The sequence below is a fragment of the Lactuca virosa genome, chromosome 9, assembly GCF_052849685.1.
Source record: "Lactuca virosa cultivar CGN04683 chromosome 9, Lactuca_virosa_CGN04683_v6, whole genome shotgun sequence".
Taxonomy (NCBI): Eukaryota; Viridiplantae; Streptophyta; class Magnoliopsida; order Asterales; family Asteraceae; genus Lactuca; species Lactuca virosa.
In genome coordinates this window covers 212,644,106-212,668,366 of record NC_136434.1, presented here as the reverse complement: position 1 = coordinate 212,668,366, position 24,261 = coordinate 212,644,106, and the positions used below count along the sequence as shown (strand labels likewise).

Below are 24,261 nucleotides of genomic sequence, written 5' to 3'. Positions count from 1 at the left end.
ATATTAATAAATAAATAAAATACAAAAAATTAATATGGAACACCTTCAATTTCTATATCATTTGTCTCTGGAGTTGTCAATGATTAAGTCATCCCTGGGGGAGAAAATTCTGTATTTCCAAATTTTATTAGTAACAACAAATGATTAAAAATATGTTATATTTAAGAAAAATACCTTTCATTTGCGTAGCAAAGGCAACATCAAAATCGTGTCACTAAAAAACGCATACCTCCACCTAAATTCATCTCCAACCTAAACACGAAAATAAATAAATAGAAGTCATTAGTTTCACCCGTTTACAATTATATTTACACTTTTTTACTATAATTAAAATTAGGTAATATATATATATATATATATATATATATATATATATATATATATATATATATGGAAAAGTGAATATACCCTTAAGCGTATATAGCTTAGGTACTAAAAGATAAAAAGCTACGTCGTTTTTTCTTTTTCATTACCGATTCCTTTTAAAAGAAAAAAATGCAATTTTCTTAAAAGATCAACTTCCTGCTCCTGCTTGACTGCTTCGTGCTTCGCTTACTTCAATTCTGCTGATTTCCTATCTACTAACCCTTATACGATTGCTTCTGGTTCGTAATTGAAAGGTAAGGGTTGCTTCTGGTTCGTAATTGAAATTATTTACGATTGCTTCCACTCCCAATCCCACAGCCCAAAGCGAAATATCTTCTCTCATCAAACCCAATTCCACCAACGTTTGTTTCCCCACACGTCTTGTAAAGCAATTCCATTCATAAAACATATAACTAAAATCCGACGTCGTTTCCAAGTTAATCTGTCAATCTGTCCTTTTTTCTTCCTCGTGCTCGCATCTATCAACTGAGCCACCAAATCATCGTTATCATATCGACCCAATGGGGTTTATCGTAAGGGAAGGATCTTAATTTCAGATCGAGCTCACTTATTGTTCGATTATCATCAAGAAATAGATGGACTTCGAGAAGCTGAGCTTGGTAAATCGTTCATTGGCACTAGCAAGAGAGGAATTGGGCCATGTTACTCCAGCAAGGTCATCCGAAATGGCATAAGAGTATGCGATTTGAAGCATATGGACACCTTTCCTGATAAGCTTGATGTTTCGTTCCAATGGTTTGTCATCCACTTGAATTCACGCCTATGGATTATCCTACCAGGTTTGTGAATTACACTATTAATCCGAAATAAATAAATGTCATATTATTTTCTTCTTTCCCTTGTACACTATGTATATAGCGACTTAAGCTTGATGAGGAATGTGGAATCAACATCACTACCGAAAATTGTAGGCTAAACTACTAACCCACCAGGTGTTCGATTAAATGCATCAGTGATAAGAGCCCCAATTTTTTTTTAACTTTGGATTGGCAAAAATTCTTGCAAGTGAGAAAGGGGAAACGAAAAACCGAGTAATTAGAATACAGTATGTATATGCGTGTAAAGATTTCTATCCAACTCTTTTTTTGAAAAAAAAAACACAACTTTATGTGTATTGAATATAAACTACTTTCTTATGTGTACACAGGCAGTGGTTATATGTCTCCAAAATACATAATGAATGGGCATTTTTCTACCAAGTTTGATGTTTACAACTTTGGTCTTTTGGCTTTGGAGATAATAAATGGGAAAAAAATTGGGGATTTCAACATCCTGATCATAACTTGAGCCTACGAAGTCATGTAAGTTTGATGTTTACAACTTTGGTCTTTTGGCTTTGGCTTATGGACTGAAAGAAGTTCCTTGAAACTGATGAAACTTGTATTAGACTATTTATGTGATTTGTTGTTGCTGTTGTATTTTTGCTTCTTTTTGTCTTCACAGCTACATGAGCCTCAACATGTTTTGAATTCCCATTGTTTATTGCAAAGATTAGAAGGGTATTTATATCTTTTGCACAGAAATGGCTATTCACTAGCACAAAGTTTACTAAAAACATCATACCTTTAATTGTGGGACCCGAAATTCGTATGCAATGCTGCCCTCTTTATTCACAACTGTCTAGATTCTGGGATAGTTTTTATGTTGTTAAGTAGAACAAGTTAAAAAATAAATGATTAAAAGTGATAGAAATCATTTAAGCCCTGATGTCAAGGGGACAAAAAATGTATCTATTTCCATTTCTGTTTGACAAATTATAAATGCAAAGTTATTCTAATGTGCAGGTTATTACCATTGCAAAGATCTTGGGTTGCACGGAGACACCAAAGAAGCTGAAGATTGTATTAGATGATGTAATCATGTATTAGTTAGGACATAATTTGTAAAGGTTTTTTTGACGAATTGTATATGTTGACAGAAATTGTATAGAAAAGTATTGTTTTTGTTGGATTGAGCTGAAATTGCAACCCACTTTTCTTATTTATTCGAAATAGCAATGTACTTATAAATACTTTCGTTTTTAACCCACAATAATATCATATTTTTGTTTTTAATCCATAATAGCATCATAATTTTGTTTTTCACCCTCAATAGCATCATAATTTTGTTTTCCACCCACAATAGCATCATAATTTTGTTTTTAACCGACAATAGCATCATAATTTCGTTTTTAACCCACAATTGCATCATATTCTCGTTTTTCACCCACAATAGCATCATATTTTCATTTTTCACCCACAACGGCAACCTAATTTCAGTTTTGACTCGTATATTCAATTTTGACCCATTATTATCCCATACTTATAGTTTTTAATCCAAAATGACATCCTACTTTCATTTTGAAACACATAAGAACAACCAACATGCAATTTTAAACACAAAAATCATAAATAATCAACAAATTTTCATTTAAAAACTATAAAAAAATGTTAAGAAACATAAAACATTTCTAGATTTTTCATATATTGTTAACCAAAAAAAATGTCAAAAATGCCAAGAAGCATATCGAATTTTCCTTTGCTCACAAAAACAACACAACTCATCATTATGTCTCTTCCAACGATTCATCTGCCTGATACATTTAAAAAAATATTGTTAATATAATTATTAGAGTTCTAAATCATTAAAATTAAATTAAATTAATATTAAAACTACCTTTCTTTTGGAACAACTAGTAGCGTAATGACCCAATCCTTGACAGTAAGAGCATGTACGTTTTTTGGGGGCTTCTAAAGAAGACCTAATTCTACTAGCAATTTTAGGACGCCCTTTTGTGGTAGTTGGACCAAGAGGATCACGGACATATAACTGTGGCATCATATCTATTTGCGAAACTCCCATACAAGAACCTTGAGATGCATTCTCCAAAGACATAGATTTCTTTCGATTTGTTTGATCATCCAAAAGACTTATCAATAGCGTATTGACTTTTTGTATCTCTGAAGGGGAGTCTCTAGCTTGTTCAATTAGTTTAGTAAAATTTGAACGAACACACCATAGTGTGTAAGCACTAACTCCATTTTCATTATTCATTTCTCCGAGTCCGATACTAGCACTACCCAGTTTGTACCTAACATTAAGGGTCCATCGTGGTAAAATATAGTGACTCGGGAGTTCTTTAACATACTTCTTCTTCATCACATATAGGCTATTTTTACATAAAATCCCATTTGTCTCATACTTAGCACATGAACATGTGACGCTGACTTGATCCAAAGAACGAAAGGTAACAATGCGCCAATATTTTTTATCAACATCCAATTGCCCAACTCGGTATGTGCTTTCTTCGGTAGTTTTTCCTATAGTCTCATGAGTCAAATTGGTAATAGCTTCGGTCCATTCTTTTTTGAAAGTATCAAACATCTTTCTAGTATAACATTGACCTGCTTTTGCTTCGATTGGATGCACTGAAGAAAGAACCGACCTCGAGTTCATAGTCTTGAAGTCTTCATCTTCTTCGGCGGCCCTTCGAGACTCAACTGCTTTGTCGTATTGTACAACAAATTCATTCAACATGGTCCTCGAATTAACAAATCCATCAAAAAATGAATTGACACTCTCACTTCGTCTGGTTGTTGTCATACCAGCAAAGAAAGTATCCTTCACGAAGGGTTTAGCCCAATGTATACGTTGGTTATACATGTCACTAATCCAACAATTACTTACCAGTTCATACTTATTACGCATAACCTCCCATCTTGCTTCAAATTGGTCAATGGTGTCACTATTTACCCATTGTTTGTGCGTTTCTTGAAAATCACTATAACGGGAAACATACGATCGAAGGTGCTCAGTTTCATGCTTCATGATATGCCATGAACAAAAACGATGTCGAGTATTCGGAAACACTTTTTTTATTGCATTTCCCATTGCTTTGTCTTGATCTGTTATAATTGCCTTCGGATACTTATTAAACATACATTTAAGGAAATGTTCAAATAACCATTCAAATGTCTCTTCCTTTTCATTTTCAAGCAATGCTCCACCAAAAAGTATAGACTGCCCATGATGATTCACCCCAGTAAAGGGAGCAAAAGGCATCTTGAACTTGTTAGTCATATAAGTGAGATCAAACACAACATCTCTGAATTTTGTATAAGCATCTCTTGATCTACCATCAGCCCAAAAGATATTTCTAGGATACCCATCATCAGACAAATCCACTACAAAATACTGGTCACTATCAACGAATGTTTTATCTTGAAAATGTTTTATAAGTCCATAGAACTCCTTTCCTTTATGTTGCTTTCGTTGCTCAGATAAGACATCGGCACATTGCTTTGATGTAACATCAGCTACATTTGAGGTTTTCATTTTATTAACAACATTTTTAATCTGAGAAGGTTTCAACCCTGCTTGACCAAATTGCACCATAAGAGATTTACCTTCTATTGAACGGTGGAAACTGTTATGAGATCGATGCTTCATAACCTTCGTAGGTGTCATGGTCAAGTCGTGATTATGTGTGTCATTAAACGAGTCCACCAACCATTTCCCATCCTCTTGTCTTGTTATTCGAAGCTTTGCTTGACATCCAGTTCTAACATCTCTACGACGTTTTTTTTCTCATTTTCACTTGAAGCATTTTTGTCCATCCTTTTGAAACCTTCTTTTTTGCATACATATATCTTCCGAAAAGGCTCATTTGTTTTAGGATTTTTAATTGTCTCATCTCTACGTATACCAAAGCCATGTAAAAATGAATAATCATTATAAAATGTATAAGCATCATCAGGTGTATCAAAAACCTTTCCAAGTATACTTTCATTGTTAACTTCATCTTCGTCAAATTCAATGTTCTCACCGATACTATTTATTTTTTCACATTCATATGTTGCTTCCACGTAATCATTTGTGTCACTATCTTCGGTTATATATGGTTCTATAGCTTGATTAGTTGCTTCGGCTTCAGTCATTGTGGTCTGCAATAGACAACGATGCATATTACCAAATAAAAGATTAACACCAAATTTTTTTATATTGAATATAATGGAAACATTATACATAAAAAACACAATAACAACCAATTGCAATTTGTATGAATTCTTGTCAATTGCAATTTGTATAAATTCATGTGAATTACAATTTGTATGATTTACCTTAATTGGCTTCCATGGAATCGGAGCAGAAAAAAATCATTCGTTAAAATACATTACAACTCGGAACAGAAAAAGATCATTCGTTAAAATACATTACAACCGATGACTTCATATTCAATTTGTTTGTTGCTTTTTATTATCAATTTTTCATTGTTTGCAATAAGTTGGATCAAATTCATCCAAGTTAACCCAAAACAAAGACTTTAGAAGGCACCATGAAGTTAGCTCTTTAGAATAATGAATTGCCTAAACCAGCTATAACCAATCAAACTGTTTTTATTAATGAAGTATATGTCTTCAGAAAGAAAGAAAAAAAAAAGACGCTGCATTAAAGACCGCACACAGAACCAAAAAATTGAAATTAAGGGCTACAAATAACTTTGTAAACTTAATATGTGTATGAATTGCAAACGATTCCAAATAATAATAAAAAGATACAAACCTTGAAAAATCACAATTAGTAGATATAAAAAACAGACGTTTAAAATTGAAATTAAGGGCTACAAATAACTTTGTAAACTTAATATGTGTATGAATTGCAAACGATTCCAAATAATAATAAAAAGATACAAACCTTGAAAAATCACAATTAGTAGATATAAAAAACAGACGTTTGTATGTTACCTGAAAAAGACGGTCGTATGAATGAAAAAAACAGGGAAGTAAGATTATGATTTCAATTCCTTGTGAATTGCAATTTTCTTTTTATTTCAATTCGTTGTGAATTGCAATTTTTTTTGAACTCCCTGAATTGCGATTCCAGATTCTATCATTCGTTTTAAGTTGATTCCGATTTCTTGATGATGGAACGATTGGAATGTGATCACGATTAAGGAAACTACGTACTTTTTTTTAAGGATTTATTTTATTTAGCAAATTAACCCACTAATCAAAACTACGTAGTTTTAAATAATGGGTACCTAATCTTATATACCCTTAAGGGTATATTCACTTTTCCCATATATATATATATATATATATATATATATATATATATATATATATATATATATATATATATACCCATCCACCATAAACATAACCTAGGGCAACTCCTGTTGGTATGCACACGTAAAAGATTCCCAACCAAGCTGTTCTCTGTAAAAAAATATGTTATTTGAATACAAGGGTATTTCGTCATATGTACAAATAATGGGTGATCAGTCAAAAAAAGATGGAACGTGAGTTACGGGGGTATTGTCGTCAATAAACGGAGTTGTAAGAGTAATGAAAGAAGTCTCAACAACACCGACTAACCTGAAAAGGTGGTAGGATGATTTAATTTAATGAGTAAGAAAAACTATGAAGTCAAATTTGTGTTTAAAAAATGAAATAGTCAACTCACATTCTGCAGATTGTCATTGACCAAAAGTCAATTGAAATCCAACAACCAAATGCTGCAAAAATCAAAACAGATAATCCTGATAACATTGTCATATGATCATGATAAAGAGAAATTACAAGGGTTCTCAAAGAAAAGCATAAAAAACTACAAAGGGCAAAGCAGATATAAATACTAGTTAGACAGAAACCCTAATGGGCTAAAGACAAAAGGGCCCATAAACAAGCGGGCTAATAATATATAGACTAACATCCCCCCTCAAACTCACAATGCCGCATCAATTAGCATTGAGAGTTTGTCACATAAGAATCGAAACCGAGAAGCCGATAAAGCCTTCGTAAAAATATCCGCAAGCTGCAAGGTTGATGAAACAAATGGAAGCGAAATGGTCCCAAGCTGTAGGTGATGACGGGTAAAATGACAATCAATCTCAATGTGCTTCGTCAGCTCATGAAAAACAGAATTCTTCGCAATTTGTATCACACTTTTATTATCACAATGCAAGGGAGTAGGTGAAGAAATGTAAACTCCCATATCCGCAAGCAGCCACCGTAACTAGATAATCTCACATGTAGTTACAGCCATATCACGATATTCAACCTCCGTGGAAGATCTAGAGACAACATCCTGTTTCTTGCTCTTCCATGAAATAAGAGACTCTCCAAGAAATACACAAAATCCAGTGGTGGACTTACGATCATGACGATCACCATCCCAATCAGCATCACTATAGGCACGTAACTCAAGAGAAGACGTCGAGGGAAACAAGAGAGTCTGAAACTGAGTGCCACGAAGATATCTCAGAATACGAAGAACAGCTCCCCAATGAACAGAGGTAGGATCAGTAACAAACTGACTGATAACATGAACAGCATGAGCAATATCTGGACACGTAACTGTGAGATAAACCAAACTTCCCACCACAGTGCGATAAAGATTCGGACCGGACAAAGGAACACCATCAGTAGGAGAATATCGTGCATTGGTTTCAAGAGGAGTATCAACAGTCCGATTATCATAAAGTCCCGCCCGTGTAAACAAGTCAGATATATATTTAGTCTGGGAAAGAAGGTACCCTTTCTTAGACTGAGCAACCTCAATACCCAAGAAATAACGCAGCAAGCCCAAATCCTTCATAGCAAATCGACGAGCTAGATTATGCTTCAAAGACTCAATACCACCATGGTCATCACCTGTAATAATCATGTCATCCACATATAAGGACAGGAGAATCCGTCCTGCACTCGAGTATCTAACAAACAGAACAAAATCGTGATTACTCTGGACAAATCCAAGAGATGTAATCACTGTGGAGAATTTCTTAAACCAAGCACGAGGGGCTTGCTTGAGCCCATAAAAAGCTTTGCGAAGTCGACAAACTTCAGCCGGTCGGTGCTGAATTCCTGGAGGAGGAGTCATATAAACCTCTTCATGAAGGTCACCATTCAAAAAGGCATTCTTGACATCCATTTGAAAGATCTTCCACTGTCGAACGGATGCAACTGCAATCATAGTATGAACTGTCGTCATCTTTGCAATTGGGGCAAATGTCTCCTCGTAGTCAAAACCATACTGTTGGGAATACCCTTTTGCTACAAGTCTAGCCTTGTATCGTTCAATAGAACCATCAGCTTTTGTTTTTATCTTGTACACCCAACGACAACCTATCGTATGTTTTCCGGGAGAAAGAGAAACCAAATCCCATGTATGAGTCTGATGAAGAGCAGTGAGTTCTTTAGCCATAGCATTCTGCCAAAGAGGATCTGAAACAACAAGCGAACTCAACAATGTATCGAACCTCTGCTCTGATGAAGAGTGGTGAGTTCGATCCACGCCACAGATGACTGCTACAAAGACTTCTAACAATGTATCGAACCTCTGCTCTGATACCATGATAACATTGTCATATGATTATGATAAAGAGAAATTACAAGGGTTCTCAAAGAAAATCATAAAAAACTACAAAGGGCAAAGCAGATATAATACTAGCTAGACAGAAACCCTAATGGGCTAAAGACAAAAGGGCCCATAAACAAGCGGGCTAATAATATATAGACTAACAAATCCAACTCCAAAATGGTTTTGAGAAGTGTTTTTGGCCTCGTAGGAAACCTCTCTCTCTCTCTCTCTCTCTCTATATATATATATATATATATATATATATATATATATATATATATATATATATATATATATATATAGAGAGAGAGAGAGAGAGGTTATAATGAGAACGTATAAAGGTTGAGAACGCGAGAACAATTGTGAACCAATCATTTTCTAAGGGGCGGTATAGGAATTTTACAATTACATTAATGAGGCAGTCAACTTAATTAAATTATAGTTTCCTATAATATTGCCATGATTTATTTCAACTATTTTCCAAAAAAAATTATATTTTTTATATTAAAATAATACTATTAAATTGAATGAATTTCCTCTAAAATATAAAAGTCCACGATTTAGTTGTAATGAATATCTAAGTTGGTAATATCAACAAAACTCAATTTTATTTCAGAATTTAGTTGTATTTATTAATGAATATCTAAAATGATAGTGGATTTTTTATTTGTTGATAAATAAATTCAATGACTGTTATATTATTAAATGAATAAACGATAGTTGGATTCATATATTTACACAACTATATTCATATATAATCATGAATGAATAAACAAAATATAGAGATAAAAAAACGATACATATATAATGGTAAATGAATAAATGAAAATGTATATATAAATAAATCAACATAACTGTAAGACAAAAATAATAAAATTTTAATTATAATCGAATAACACATTGTATAAAATGTAGATCAAAACGATGTTCGAGAGTTTTCCACGTCCGATATCAACATCAATTGCTGCATTCAATTGCTTCGTAACTTCGACTTAGTCTGCAAAAGGTCAATAATATGTAAACACACTGCATGTTTATTAATTAATGATTATAGATGCAATTTAGATGAAACCTATTAAGCCTGCATAATTTATTCAATTATGAAGTAATCATCAATGAACTAGTAAAACAGAAAAAAAAAACAAATAATATCATTTATTCATTAATGGATAACAAGTAAAACAGAAACTATGTAATCTGATTTATTTAATAATAAATATAAAATAAAACTGAAATTTAGCAAATGTTCTTTTCATTAATGATTAAAGCTCCAAAAAAGAAATTATGTTCTATTCCTTATGAATCAACAAAAATAGAGATTTAAAACAGAAAAAGAATTCATAATCGCCTTTTCTTTAAAACTGTTTAAATGTATCAACAAAAATAGACATGTAAAAGCAAAAACTATATAAACAATTCAGCAATTGCAATAAGTAAAAAAAAGTGAACAAGACTCACTTGTGTTTGCCAAGTAATCGAGACCAGCGAAAAAAAAAGGGAAAAGAATTTTTACCCATTTTTCTCTTTTCAAATTTTGCATCATTTGTCGTCTTTTTCTGGCAGAAACAAGGAAAGGAATGCATCAAGTCTCTTCTTCCTTCATCTCTCAATCGACTATGCCTTTTTTTCCTTCTAATTTGTCTAAATGAATAGTATATCATACATAAATACAATTGTAATCGTAAATTAACAAATCACAAGATAAATATACAAAATACGAATACAATTTTAATCATAAATGTATTTACGTTCCTTTCGACGGCACTGTTACAGCCGCTTTTTTTGGACAAATTACCAACTTCAACCCATTATAATACATTTAGATTGTAGCTACAAAACTGTTTGCAAACTAAGCTATAAACACAAATATTGATAAAAGAATTAACCAATAAAAAACAAACAAACACAGAAACATATATAAATGAAAAACAAAACTATAAAATAAATTTAGAGATTCAATATTTTAACAAATGTAGAACAAATTATAAGCAATACACCCTTTTACTTTAATTGATTCGTGTATTTAGGGACACGTGGATTTGAGTAGGGTTTGGATTGCTCTTATTAAAACCAATCAAAGCAATAGATTGAAAATTGCTTCCTATTGTAAAGACGCTAAAACATATAAATCGAATACAAATTATAACAACTGGAATGTGTGCAATGTTTTGTTAATTGCAACGTGATGAACCTGTGTTGGATGCTTTGTTTGTCAAGAGATGGGTTCGATATGATGATGGCGGTTGGGTTGTGTAGTTGGGGTTGAGATTGCGGGTTGGTGGTGATGAAGAACAGGGGGTAGACGATGAAGGTAATTGGGGTTTGTTTTTTTTTTCGTGGTCAATCAAGATAAATATAAAGAGATAATTAAGCTGAATTAATCGAAACGTATATCCTCTGTGATTTTGTGGAAGAACCAAATTTCCTATACTACCCTTGATCACTATTAAATATTTACAAATTGGTGCCACTTAGTTTTAAAATTTACATAGATGGCACATTTATATTAACCTTAGATCTTCATATTTAGACGGTAAAGATCTGTTCTCACGTTCTCAACCTTTTCGGTGTTCTCGAATTAACTTACCTCTCTCTCTCTCTCTCTCTCTCTCTCTATATATATATATATATATATATATATATATATATATATATATATACTATACGGAAACATTTTTCCTTTCACCACATCAATTTTGAACTCGCAACTTTTCATATTTCCATATAATATATTTTTTTTTATCTTAAATATGTTATTAATTATAATTATTATCATAAATGAAAGACTTCTTGAATTATCAATAACTTCAATATAGTGTTAAATACATAACCTAAATTAATATATTAAACAAACTTAAAAATATAGTGTAAAATTTAAAACCTAAATTAAAATATCAAATAAAGTTTTTAAAAAAACTCAATGTATACTTTTTATAAGGAGTTAAAAGGAAAATATTAAATACAATAAATATAAAAGAACATAAATCTAAAAGTAAATTTAACTAAAAGATCTTCAATAACTATTTTTTTTATAATAACTGAATAAGTTGTTTTTAAATTAATTTATAATAATAATAGTTAAAATAACATAAAGTTATAAATTAAATTATTATACATCACAAACAATGATTCATAATTTAAATAATCATCATGATAAAATTAAAACGCCGTCATTTTTTTAAAGTTAATAAATCATAACATTAGTTAATTAAAATAGATTAGAAATATAACTAATTTTATACACACGTAAAGCATGAGTAGATACCATTAAATAATTTTATTTTAGTAAGTGTTATATTATCTATTGTTCAAATTAATTATAATGTTATATTAACTAAATGTCTAAATGTAATAATAATTATTTTTTAGTTAATATAAATGACATAAATATTTTGAATGACATATGATTAATAAAAGGTTAACTAAATAATTTTATTCCGCTATATAACAGGACAGAGAAATGAAGACATTATTATCCAATCTTATACTGTTTTCTTTATGATTTAGTTACTATTATAAAGGTTCATGATCTAAACAAATTAGAAAAAGGAAATAAGAAGGTAAATGATCTCAATATCATCAATGTGATGTTTTAGAGTTGTTATTGCTTTATATAGATATGATTCCAACAAATAAATAGGTAACCAAAAAGGATCAAGTGCATTTTCTGATTATGGTATGAAGAAAAAAGGCAAAGAAAGCGCTTTCTGATTGGAAAGTGACAATTTCAAACTAATTCAACCTACAAGAGTCACTAAAAATGCAACATAGACACCAGAAGTGATGGGTTTTGAGCATAACAAACAATCTTATGCATACATGCAACCCTAATTGCTTTGATTTATGTTTTCTCAAATTGAGCATACAAACATTGAATATCAAAAGGAAAAACCCTAAAAGGTATATACTATTTTCGAAAATTAAAATATAAGATAGTAAACATACCTTTAATTGTTATGTAGTAATAACAATTTGAATCCAAGACTTCTTGAAGCTTGAGAGCAAGTGCCACAAGTGTAACACCTCTAATGGTTCACACCCAAACTATGCAAAAGGATGAGAGATGAGAGAGGAGGTACAGTCCTTTATATAGCTGAGGTAGAGTCCTTTATATAGCTGAGGTAGCTTAGAGCCAAAGCTAGGGTTTGCTGGAGGAAACCTGTTAGGCGTGTCAAACCCAACAAATAAAGGGTACAAATGACTCCTTAAACACTACTACTATGCACTAAAAACGTAGTACAAGGTAAGTAGGGTCGATCCACAGAGACACGGGACAAGTGTTTATACCCTTTTGCGTAAGGTACAAAAATGGTCACAGAATGGGGGGGGGGGGAATTTATAAGCAATGATTTAAACTATAGAATAAAGCAATAAGTAAATGATTGATTAAGTGAAATAAGTTCAAGATTTGTAAGTACTCCAACTCTATGCAAGATAAATTAGCAATGTGATTCCATGGATGACAAGATATTTGTTTAATTCTATCTAAGTTGGTACTTGAAAGTGTTAACAAGCTCTAACACTTCCCATTCACCACAATAATTAACCAAAACAAGCTCTTTGATTAATCCTAACCTTACCAATCTAATCTAAACAAACTCTTAAAATTAGGTTGAAAGATTGCATTAAACTTTATATGAATGTTCCCAACAACACTCAATCCTCCTCATAAGCTCGGGAGCATAAGAATGTGTGAATAAGATTTACACTAAATTCATTCAATAGAAATCAGTTTAGTGCTTGTTACCTAGTCCAATTTACAAAACAATTACGGATTTTGCAATTAGATAACTTGAATGATCTAACCCTAATTCAAATGGCCAATAAGAATCACAATTAGAATCAAACATTCGATTGAAACAAAATCAAATTCACTAGATAGAAAATTGAAAGAAAACATCAAGTCATATGATTGAAATCACAACTAGAAGTCAAGACATAAAGTTGGAGAATCTAGGGTTCTAGCCACTCATGACTAGAACAAGATCACAAATCTAGAAAATGAAATTAAAGTTCTTACAAAATGAAATCAAATGTTCCCAAGTGTTAATCAACTTCAAAATCCTCAAGAAAATCGCTTTCTCTGCTCCAAAAGTCGACCCCCCAAAGTAAAAAGTCGGTTCCCCCCTTTAAAAATGGTGAAAAACTGCTTTAAAGCCCGCATTTACGTTTACACGGCCCGCGTAAATTAACACTGTCATTTACACGGCCCGCGTAAACGCAAAAATATACTGTGCAGAAATCTACGTTTACACGGCCCGCGTAAACGCAAGGCTTGCATTTACACGGCCGTGTAAATCTCTGTAAAGCCAAAATCTTCATTTCTTTGATATCTTGCTCCTCGGTGCTCCGCAAGTCCTGAAATTTTGTCCGCAACTTTTATTTACCTCCTCCAACAATATCCTACCTCCAAAAGTCCCTGAAATATCACAAAAGTATTTGAATGAAATTGCCTCATGAAAAATCCCGAAAAACATGCAAAATGCATGAGTTTAAGCCTATATGCAGTGCACTTTTATGAAATAAAGCTACAAAATGGGTACATGAAATGCACCTAACAAATCTCCCAAACTTAAACCTTTCTTGTCCTCAAGAAAGAACAATAAAATTTAAACCGGAGAAAATAAAATAAAAGAGAAGAAAAGAAAATCAAAGTTAAACTTTTTTTTGAAACTTGATGGAAGAAGTCAAAACAAACATGAAAAAATATATCCAACCCAATTAACCCTGTTTTGTACCATAGTTGAGAATGTACATGTCATGACTTGAGTCAACTTGGCTTTAGTCTCAAAATATTATATGATAATAGAAATAAGACTTTGGCCACCCCCTAATACAACTCAACAGAATCAAAGATCACAACACTAATTCCCTTTCAATATCATCAAGTCAATTCTTGGAACAAATTATGGTCTTACTCTCGTGAAATTATATGTGACAAAACATGCTCAACCATCTTTGTTTCATAAAATATAACAATGCCCGATTCCAGCTATTTGTTGATCAACAACAATCTTTTTCTGAAAAATCTTTTCTAAAAATTCCCTAATATTTATCCAGATTGGTTACAAACTTCAAACCACTTACACCAGTCAAAGTAATTAACATTCAGTCCAATGTCATAAGTTCAAATCCAAGTCCAAGGGAATCTTTTGACAACCAAGTATTTTTCCTAAACACAATATTCAATTAAACTATAAACACAATTATATACAAACTTCTTAATTATATTTTTTACAAATAAAGCTCATGGCTTTCTTTGAAATCCGTGTAACGGGCTTCCAACCAACACATCCAGATCAAATGACCTTAGTGTGCTAGATTTAAAAGGATCCCTCGGGATTACTTGCCCGAACCTCAAAGGCCACAGATTAGCTTTATTTGGTTATTAAGTTCATGACTTTCTATGGAACCCGTGTAGCGAATTTTCAACTCAATCAGTCCCAAACAATTTAGCTTTAGGCGATTAGGTGTAAAACACCCCTCAGAGTTTACTTGTTCGAGTCCCAAAGGTCACAGATTAACTTAATAATATATTTTTTTAAATTTTTTTTTATTATTATTTTTTTTATTTTTTCATATAAATAAGATAACATATAACACTCTTATTAATTTATTTGCTAGGCCTATTTCTTTATATTTTCGTCCTTGACTTTTCTATTGTGGGACATCTCACGGTCTATTACCATGAGGGACTTCTAGACATTTTTCGGGGGACTAAAGGTCAACATGCAAAGACCCGTAGGTATAGTTGGAAGCTATGTCCCCAAGCACGGTATATAAAAGGGAATGAGTAGAAATGACTTTTTAGAGCGCTGGAAGGCTCGGAACATTGAGATTTTGTATTCTTTTTATGAACTTTTGAATTTGGCATTTTAAGTTCAATTGAGCATTACTACTCATAAGACCGGTCATATCTCCCAAAGAATTAATTCATACCTGCTGTTATGCTTCAATGTTGACAATCTTCTCACTTTCTGTTTTGCACAAGTAACTTCGGGAGGTGTGTTCGGGTGTGATTAACTTGCTTTTAGATTTTTTTCAATAAAAAGAGCAAGCCAATTTCAAGGCACATGACTCATTTACCAGCTCAACTGTTTTGAAAAGATTCGGTTGCTTGGGATTGGATCGTTTTTTTTTTCACAATTATGCAATGAATGCAATGCAAAAATTTAGATGCAAACAAAATGCAAAGAAAATAATAAAAATTAGAATAGAAAGAAAATCTTTTTGTTTTTTGAAAAATTTTCCATTCAGAAAAAAAAAAATGAAAAAGAAAATGAAATGAAAATTAATGCAATATGTATAAAACTACATGCAACCTACATGCAACGGGATTTATGCATGGATGGATGCCCCTCCCCAAGCTTAAAATATAGCATCGTCCTCGATGCTTGGAGAGAGGCATAGCCGGCCTATTGAGAGTCGGATGGTGGATGATGGTAGCTGGGTTGGGAATGGGTCCAAAACAGTCACAGATGCATACCAATTGAATTTTTAAGCAAAATATGAACGACTAAAGATATGGAAAGAATTTACCAAATCGTTCTTGGAGCCTTGCAATTATGGTGAGAACCTCCTCTTCATCCTCCCCAAGCTATCCGTGAAGTATTTTTGGAGCCGGAGATTCATTTTCTAGGCATAAAAAATAAGTTTAAAACCATTTGGGACATAAAAAAAAATTGAATTTTACCAAAGACTAAAAAGTTTTAAAAGAAAGGAAACAAATAACCCCGGGTTGCCTCCCGGTTAGCTGCCCTTGTTTTAAGTCGTTGGCTCGACTTGGCCCCTGAATGTGCTTTGTTCTAAGTAGGCGGGCCTTTACAACACATTAACCTTCTCGCCACTTCCTTCAATTGAAAACTTATCTTCTACCTGACTTTTTTTTTTTTTTTTGAAAGCACCTGCTCACAAAATGCTTGGCATAAACAATTAGTAACACCGTATCCCCGGCAACGGCGCCGATTTGTTAGGCGTGTCAAACCCAACAAATAAAGGGTACAAATGACTCCTTAAACACTACTACTATGCACTAAAAACGTAGTACAAGGTAAATAGGGTCGATCCACAGAGACACGGGACAAGTGTTTATACCTTTTTGCGTAAGGTACAAAAATGGTAACAGAATGGGGGGAATTTATAAGCAATGATTTAAACTATAGAATAAAGCAATAAGTAAATGATTGATTAAGTGAAATAAGTTCAAGATTTGTAAGTACTCCAACTCTATGCAAGATAAATTAGCAATGTGATTCCATGGATGACAAGATATTTGTTTAATTCTATCTAAGTTGGTACTTGAAAGTGTTAACAAGCTCTAACACTTCCCATTCACCACAATAATTAACCAAAACAAGCTCTTTGATTAATCCTAACCTTACCAATCTAATCTAAACAAACTCTTAGAATTAGGTTGAAAGATTGCATTAAACTTTATGTGAATGTTCCCAACAACACTCAATACTCCTCATAAGCTCGGGAGCATAAGAATGTGTGAATAAGATTTACACTAAATTCATTCAATAGAAATCAGTTTAGTGCTTGTTACCTAGTCCAATTTACAAAACAATTACGGATTTTGCAATTAGATAACTTGAATGATCTAACCCTAATTCAAATGGCCAATAAGAATCACAATTAGAATCAAACATTCGATTGAAACAAAATCAAATTCACTAGATAAAAAATTAAAAGAAAACATCAAGTCATATGATTGAAATCACAACTAGAAGTCAAGACATAAAGTTGGAGAATCTAGGGTTCTAGCCACTCATGACTAGAACAAGATCACAAATCTAGAAAATGAAATTAAAGTTCTTACAAAATGAAATCAAATGTTCCCAAGTGTTAATCAACTTCAAAATCCTCAAGAAAATCGCTTTCTCTGCTCCAAAAGTCGACCCCCCAAAGTAAAAAGTCGGTTCCCCCCTTTAAAAATGGTGAAAAACTGCTTTAAAACCTGCATTTACGTTTACACGGCCCGCGTAAATTAACACTGTCATTTACACGGCCCGCGTAAACGCAAAAATATACTTTGCAGAAATCTACGTTTACACGGCCCGCATAAACGCAAGGCTTGCATTTACACGACCGTGTAAATCTCTGTAAAGCCAAAATCTTCATTTCTTTGATATCTTGCTCCTCGGTGCTCTGCAAGTCCTGAAATTTTGTCCGCAACTTTTATTTACCTCCTCCAACAATATCCTACCTCCAAAGTCCCTGAAATATCACAAAAGTATTTGAATGAAATTGCCTCATGAAAAATCCCGAAAAACATGCAAAATGCATGAGTTTAAGCCTATATGCAGTGTACTTTTATGAAATAAAGCTACAAAATGGGTACATGAAATGCACCTAACAAAACCCTAATTCCTTAGCTTGAGGCCTAAGCAGCCCATGGACTCCCCATCCAAGGCCTTGGACGAAAATTCTAGGGTCTTCCTAGAAGTTTTCGTCCAACCCTTCTAGGGAGGTCCAAGAGCCCAATTCCTCGACTATCAATAAATTGCTAAATAGACCCTGCACTTTTAATTAATTCCTTTAATCCCAAAATTAATTCCAAACCAATTTCCGATTAAATATTAATTAAACAATATGATTTCTAATTAATATATTATTTCCATAATAAATTATTAAATCAATTATCTCAATCCAAATGATAAATTCAACCTGTTTCTCCAAAAGTCATCTTGTCCAATTGCTAGTATGAGGGAAACCCAAAAGGACTGTGCTACAATCAATTCAAGTATATACCAATTATAGTTATGGGATTAGAAACCTAATCCAACAGTCTCCCACTTGGATAAGTCTAATAACTATAGTTGCCAGTATAAATTCAAAATTGTGTAGCAAATTGTAGCTCTCAAAGCCGATGTCGAACTCTGACCTAGTCAGTTACGTGTCCTAAGATAAGTGATCATATAATCCTCCGTTATGCAAGATATCGTGTGGACAAACGACATGGAATATATTCAATCTCATTGTCCAATACTTTGTTTCCCGATTTCCGATTTGTAATGACAAAGAGAACTATCAATTCAACACGTCAATTTAGTCCTGGTCGGGCCCAACACTAGAAGTCAACACCAAATCATCGAGGGGCCCAAGATATCGCTTTTCGCATTAGGGCAAAAGGAAAAAATAAAATTTGACTTATATGCTTGTACTATTTACTCATAAAATCATGCACAACGATACGTTTTATAACATCAAGTTACTGATGCGTTTATGTATCATCAATGCACAACCAACTTGTAAACAACAACTCATATATCTCCTTTTCAAGATTATATGATATTATCGTCTCAGAATTACTCTTGATAAATTCCATGAAGTAATTCTCTGAGCCTGGGTTAATCTAATACTTAAATCTCAATTTCAAAAGTACTCATGAACACTACAGCAAACTATTGCTATGTCTAAACCTTTAGACAATCTACAGTCTGATTCATGACAGTCTTAATTCACTACTTACTTCCAAAACTATGATTGACTGTGGATATTTGAATAATCTAATTGTAACACCGTAAATTTTTCAAACAAATTTTTCATTTTAATTCACATAATTCTCATAACACATTTCTCAAAAATCCCATTTATTTAATTTACAAAACGCAACTCCATAACTGTTTGATTAATAATCCAGGATCCTCAAAACATAACTCTTTCTCTGGTGTGTACAATCAAGCCGGCGCCTTCCCGCGATCCTGAGAAGAACCTAAAACACATATCACATAACACGGTAAGCACGAAGCTTAGTGAGTTCCCCAAAATACCACGCATACCTCATTAGCCTCTCATGGTTATACTCAGATAAAACCCTCCGGTCAATGTGTCTCAGTGGGACCCTCCGGTCCCACAACTCGGGTGGACCCTCCGGTCCTAACTCAATAAGCTCATAATAATAGACAACATAAATCACATAGACATAATGCAGGATATCATAGTACTCAATATAAACACATAAGACATCTCAGTCACACAAAGATACCACTCATGTTAAGTATAGTGAGAAGACTCACCTCGGATGACGAACAACCCCTATAAACGCTGCTGCTACGTACTGGCCACTAACTCTGTGCCAAACCCACAATTATCCCAATTAGGAACTAAGTCCAAACTCTCACTCATTAGGTCTAAAGGTAGTCCACTAACCAGCCCATCAATGACCTAAAACCCATTGGGCCCACCAAGGCCCAATAATAAATGGGCTCTCCCGAGGCCCAACTCTCTCACATCTAATGGCAAGCCCAACTCAAGGGCCCAAAGCACATATATATAATCCTCTGGTCCAAGGCTCTATTGCAACAAGCCCAAACTCCAGGCCCAACACTCAAGGCCCAAAATGAGACTTAGCCCAAAAGTCCACAGTGAGGTTACGCAGGGCGTATCTCTCTTGGTACGCTCAGCGTACTCACGAATCCATATTGGCCATCGGGGACACTGGGGCAGTACGCGGGGCGTACAGGAATTACGCTCAGCGTACTCCCCAGATTCACTCTTTCTACTCATTTGGTCTTAAACAGTTAACACATTACCTCAAATCCCAGATCTGGACTCCCTAATGGCACTTACTCCATAAAGTCAGTGACTTTAAGCCTTTGCGTGGCTGAAAAGGTCACAAACACCCAAAACACTCACTTTCTTATCTCAAAAAGCTCCTATCTCATGCATGGCTTGATTCTAACGACCTAGATTGGATTTTTATGACATAACACCACTAAATACACTGAAAGGGGTTGATCATAGTCTTTGGAGCTCAATATCTCATAAAGTATCCACCTTTGGGGACAAAACCCTAAAATACTCTAATATGATGCTTAAAACAAAAGAGTGAGAAAGCTTGAAGCTTTATACCTCTATATGAAGCTTCCAACTCAGATATGCTTATATCCAAGGCCTGGACTTCTCACTCCTTCTTACTCCAAGAACACACCAAAATCACTTAAGGCTCTCAAATGCTCTCACAAGCTCCATGAACGAAGGATTAGGGTTTTAGTGTTGGGTTATGAGCATTCTAACACTCCTAAGTGTACATGCAACCCTAAATACCTTGGATCTATGTTTTCTCTATTATACATACAATTATGAACATCCAAGGTATTATCCTAATCTAGCATACAAAATAATAAATATAACAAGATAGAATACATACCTCTTTGATGTAGAATGTCTTCATGAAGCTTGAGTGCCTAGTGCCCCAAGTGTGACACCTCAAATGGTTCACACAACACCAAATACACTTGGAATAACTTGAGAGAAACTTGAACACTCCTTGAAATCGTCTAGCCCTCACACTCACACATTAGTGCACGATTTCTTGAGCCATGGGATTCTTTTATATGGTGGCTATTAGGGTTACACCATGTAACTCAAAACTTTACCCATTCCTTATGCTCCATGGATTTTAACCTCCATGGAGTATCTATGGGTCACCCCATGGACTTAGTCCAACATAAGGAATCTTGGATCACAAGCCCACATATATAAGAATGAATGATTTACACAATCAATCCATATATTTAATTAGTCTCCTTTTGATCACTTAATTAATTCCAAATTAATTCTTGATCAATACTAATTAAATAACCTTATTAATATATTAGAACTTATAATATATTAACCAACCTTAAGTGTTATTTCTCTCATTATAGTCTATCCAAATGCATGATGGCATGCAACCTAAATGGACCATGCCGGGTCGGGTCAAGTCTTACCAATTATAGTTATGGACTTAGACATTAATCCAACAGTCTCCCACTTGGATAAGTCTAAAACTATTATTGCGTATGACTTCAGGAACCGATCAGCAATCGTAGCTCTCAAAAGCTTCTGTCGAACTCTGACCTTGTCGATGAACTCTGACCTTTGTCAATGACTTGTCCATTAGATAAGGGATCATATATTCCTCCATTCTAGATATCATATGGACTGAGACATGGATTATCAATCATTCTCTCTGTCCATTTGTTGTTTCCCGATTTTCGATTCATGATGACTGACTGATTGAACAAATCAAATCAGTCCTGGCTTGACCAAGCACTCACATGTATCATCTTTAAATCATCGAGGGGCCCACAGATATCGCTTTTATCCCGAAGGTAAAAGGAATGGATAAACTTCGACTCATATGGCTTGTTCTACTACTTGTTGAATCATACACAAAGGCACGTTTTATAACATCGAGTTACCAATGCGTTTTCGTGCAATCAATGTATAACCAACTCATAGTAACAACTCATATCTCTAGGTTTGAAGAATATAAGATATTATCGTCTCATGATCACTCGTGATAAAATCCATGAAGTGATTCAAATGAGCGCGGGTTGAATCCAATACTCAGAACTTATGAGCACTCATGAGTGTTGTAGCACCACTTTGTCCACCAACTTGGACCTCTACAAACCAACCCATGACAGTCTTGATTCATATCTACTTCCAACATATGACCGACTGTGGATGGTTTGAATAACTTAATCATTCAGGAAGAGCGACTTAGTTATTCTGGAAGTCAAAACATGCAAAGTGAAACACAAGAATAAATGAATCAAATATGGTATCAAACCCTATGAATATAAATAAACACTTTTACTCATTATTCATTGTTTCGGTTTTATCAACTTTATACTTAAATTTAAAACAATAGTTGTCCCATGATCCAAGCATGTACACTATGTTTTCTAAACACTAGTCATGCCATACACCAAGTATGCATACTATGTTTGTCTATGATCTTTACTTTGTAAAATAGATCAATTGAACATCACTCCAATGATCCTCTTTTCACAGTCCCAAATCCTTACTGCAAATGCAAGAATTCCAAATTCATGCCATTTACTGAAATCTGTTAGATTCTAAACTTATATGCATTGATCCTCTTAATGATTATGCACAAAGTCAGAAAGACTTGACAACAATCATTACAGAGCATTCCAAAGGAGATCAGCTCCTTGGAAACATCCTTCTTTCATTAAGTTTCCTAATCTTACACAGATTGAATAATTTCTAACTTTGAAACATTTCCATATTCCATTTTGACTATCACTTCTGAACAAGAGTTACCTCCTTACAGATTATGTCAATATGGTCCTTCCAGAATTAACATTATACTTCCAACTGTCCTTGAGCAACCAATATTTGGTAAACCTTAGATTGTCCTCGACAATTGCTTAATCATTTTAGTCATATCCAATTCTAGACCTTTTCCCTTCATAATGCCCCAGGCATTTGGAAAATTTTAGAAAGGATGAATATAGCACATGTAATCGATCCTATATCCGAAGCATATGGGACACGATTCATGATGTCTCACATAAAGACTAAACCAGTCTTTTGCTATAATATTTCCATTTCAAATTGCCAAGTTCTCAAAATTCAGATTATGAAAAGGTATGCCGTCATCATAATCGAATTTTAGAACGCAAATAATGGACCCATATATAGAATTTCCTTATGTTGAGCCATTCCAACATGAAATTTATATATATATCCTTGATTAAATACGATTAAAATCTCAATCTAAGCTTTTAGAATTGAAATGAAGTATAATTTCCTCTCCCTTAATTATAGCAAAACAACTTTTTTAATCCCTGCAGCCACACGAATTGAAACTTTTGTTTTCTATAATTAACATTGCTAACTTGCAACACTAACAATAATTATCATGCTCCCACTAACATGATGATTATTAGCATAACACTTATGCTCCCACTAGCTTTGACATGTACTCAGAAATCAGCTGACTTTCTTACCAAAGTTCAGATTTCTGATACTAGATTGTTTTGATAAAACTTTATCAAAATCATACACCTCTCTTAGATAGCTCACATGTGTGTCTAAACAATTTTAGAACTATGAAAAGGGATGTCGTAATCATAGTCTCAATTGTTTAGACCTTTGCCACTTCTCACAAGTCCATGTTAGTGTGCCGGTAAACCACACACACTCCACTAACGACTTTGAGAATGCAAATATCACAATTGCTATCTAGCTAAAATCTACTTAGTGAAAGTGTTTCCTCACCATAATTTTCATGAATCGGAGAGAAACCTTATGACACTTAGATTTAATAGTGTATGTGTTCTTATCCATGTGAATTTGTCAAAACCATAATCACAAGACAAGGTTAGTGACAAATCCAAACTCATATTGATTAAACTTGTGCAATCTTAAATTCTTGCCATTTGGCAGCTCAGGTGCCTGCCATTGCTTCCAAGTAGTTGTGCAACCAATTGAGAACTCTCAGAACTCCTATGCAAAGCCAACTTGAATAGGCACAAAAATTTTAACACGATAGGTTATAAACCTCAAGTCGTGTGCTAGTGAAGGACTTTAGGTTTTATTCTTGGTTAAGTCTTGAAACTTTCAAGAGCTTTAAGACTCCCACTGTCCTTTTGACATATAAGACTCCCTTGTCAAATATTCAAGAGATAGTGCAGATTCTTTATCAAGACTAACACTTTACACAATTGGCCTAAGTTGGTCTCTGTTTTATCCAAAACATCACAACTTACCAATTTCAAATGTACAAGAGTA

General features: G+C 33.7%; 1 protein-coding gene and 1 long non-coding RNA gene across 3 annotated transcripts; one reads left to right on the top strand and one right to left on the bottom strand.

Moving 5' to 3' along the window:
- The first annotated feature begins 490 nt into the window (after nt 1–490).
- LOC145135974 (uncharacterized) lies at nt 491–2,348 on the top strand. 2 transcript variants are annotated; one of them, XR_013720146.1, is made up of 4 exons: nt 491–1,166; nt 1,246–1,432; nt 1,535–1,688; nt 2,172–2,348. It is a non-coding gene; the product is annotated as an uncharacterized LOC145135974 (long non-coding RNA). The 2 variants fall into 2 exon arrangements; XR_013720145.1 differs by having other exon boundaries at nt 496–1,432.
- A 584-nt stretch (nt 2,349–2,932) lies between these two features.
- On the bottom strand, nt 2,933–4,833 carry LOC145140259 (protein FAR1-RELATED SEQUENCE 5-like). Its single transcript, XM_079073806.1, has 2 exons — nt 3,043–4,833; nt 2,933–2,959 (listed from the first exon to the last, which is right to left on the bottom strand). Exons 1-2 carry the CDS (start codon nt 4,831–4,833, stop codon nt 2,933–2,935), a joined length of 1,818 nt encoding a protein of 605 aa, XP_078929932.1.
- Nucleotides 4,834–24,261: the final 19,428 nt, after the last annotated feature.

Bases quoted from the DNA above. Each gene is read 5' to 3' on its own strand.
- LOC145140259 (XM_079073806.1), bottom strand. From the start codon at position 4,833: ATGACACCTACGAAGGTTATGAAGCATCGATCTCATAACAGTTTCCAC. The intron at 2,960-3,042 runs GTAGTTTTAATA...TAAATGTATCAG, and splicing joins CTAGTTGTTCCAAAAGAAAG to GCAGATGAATCGTTGGAAGA.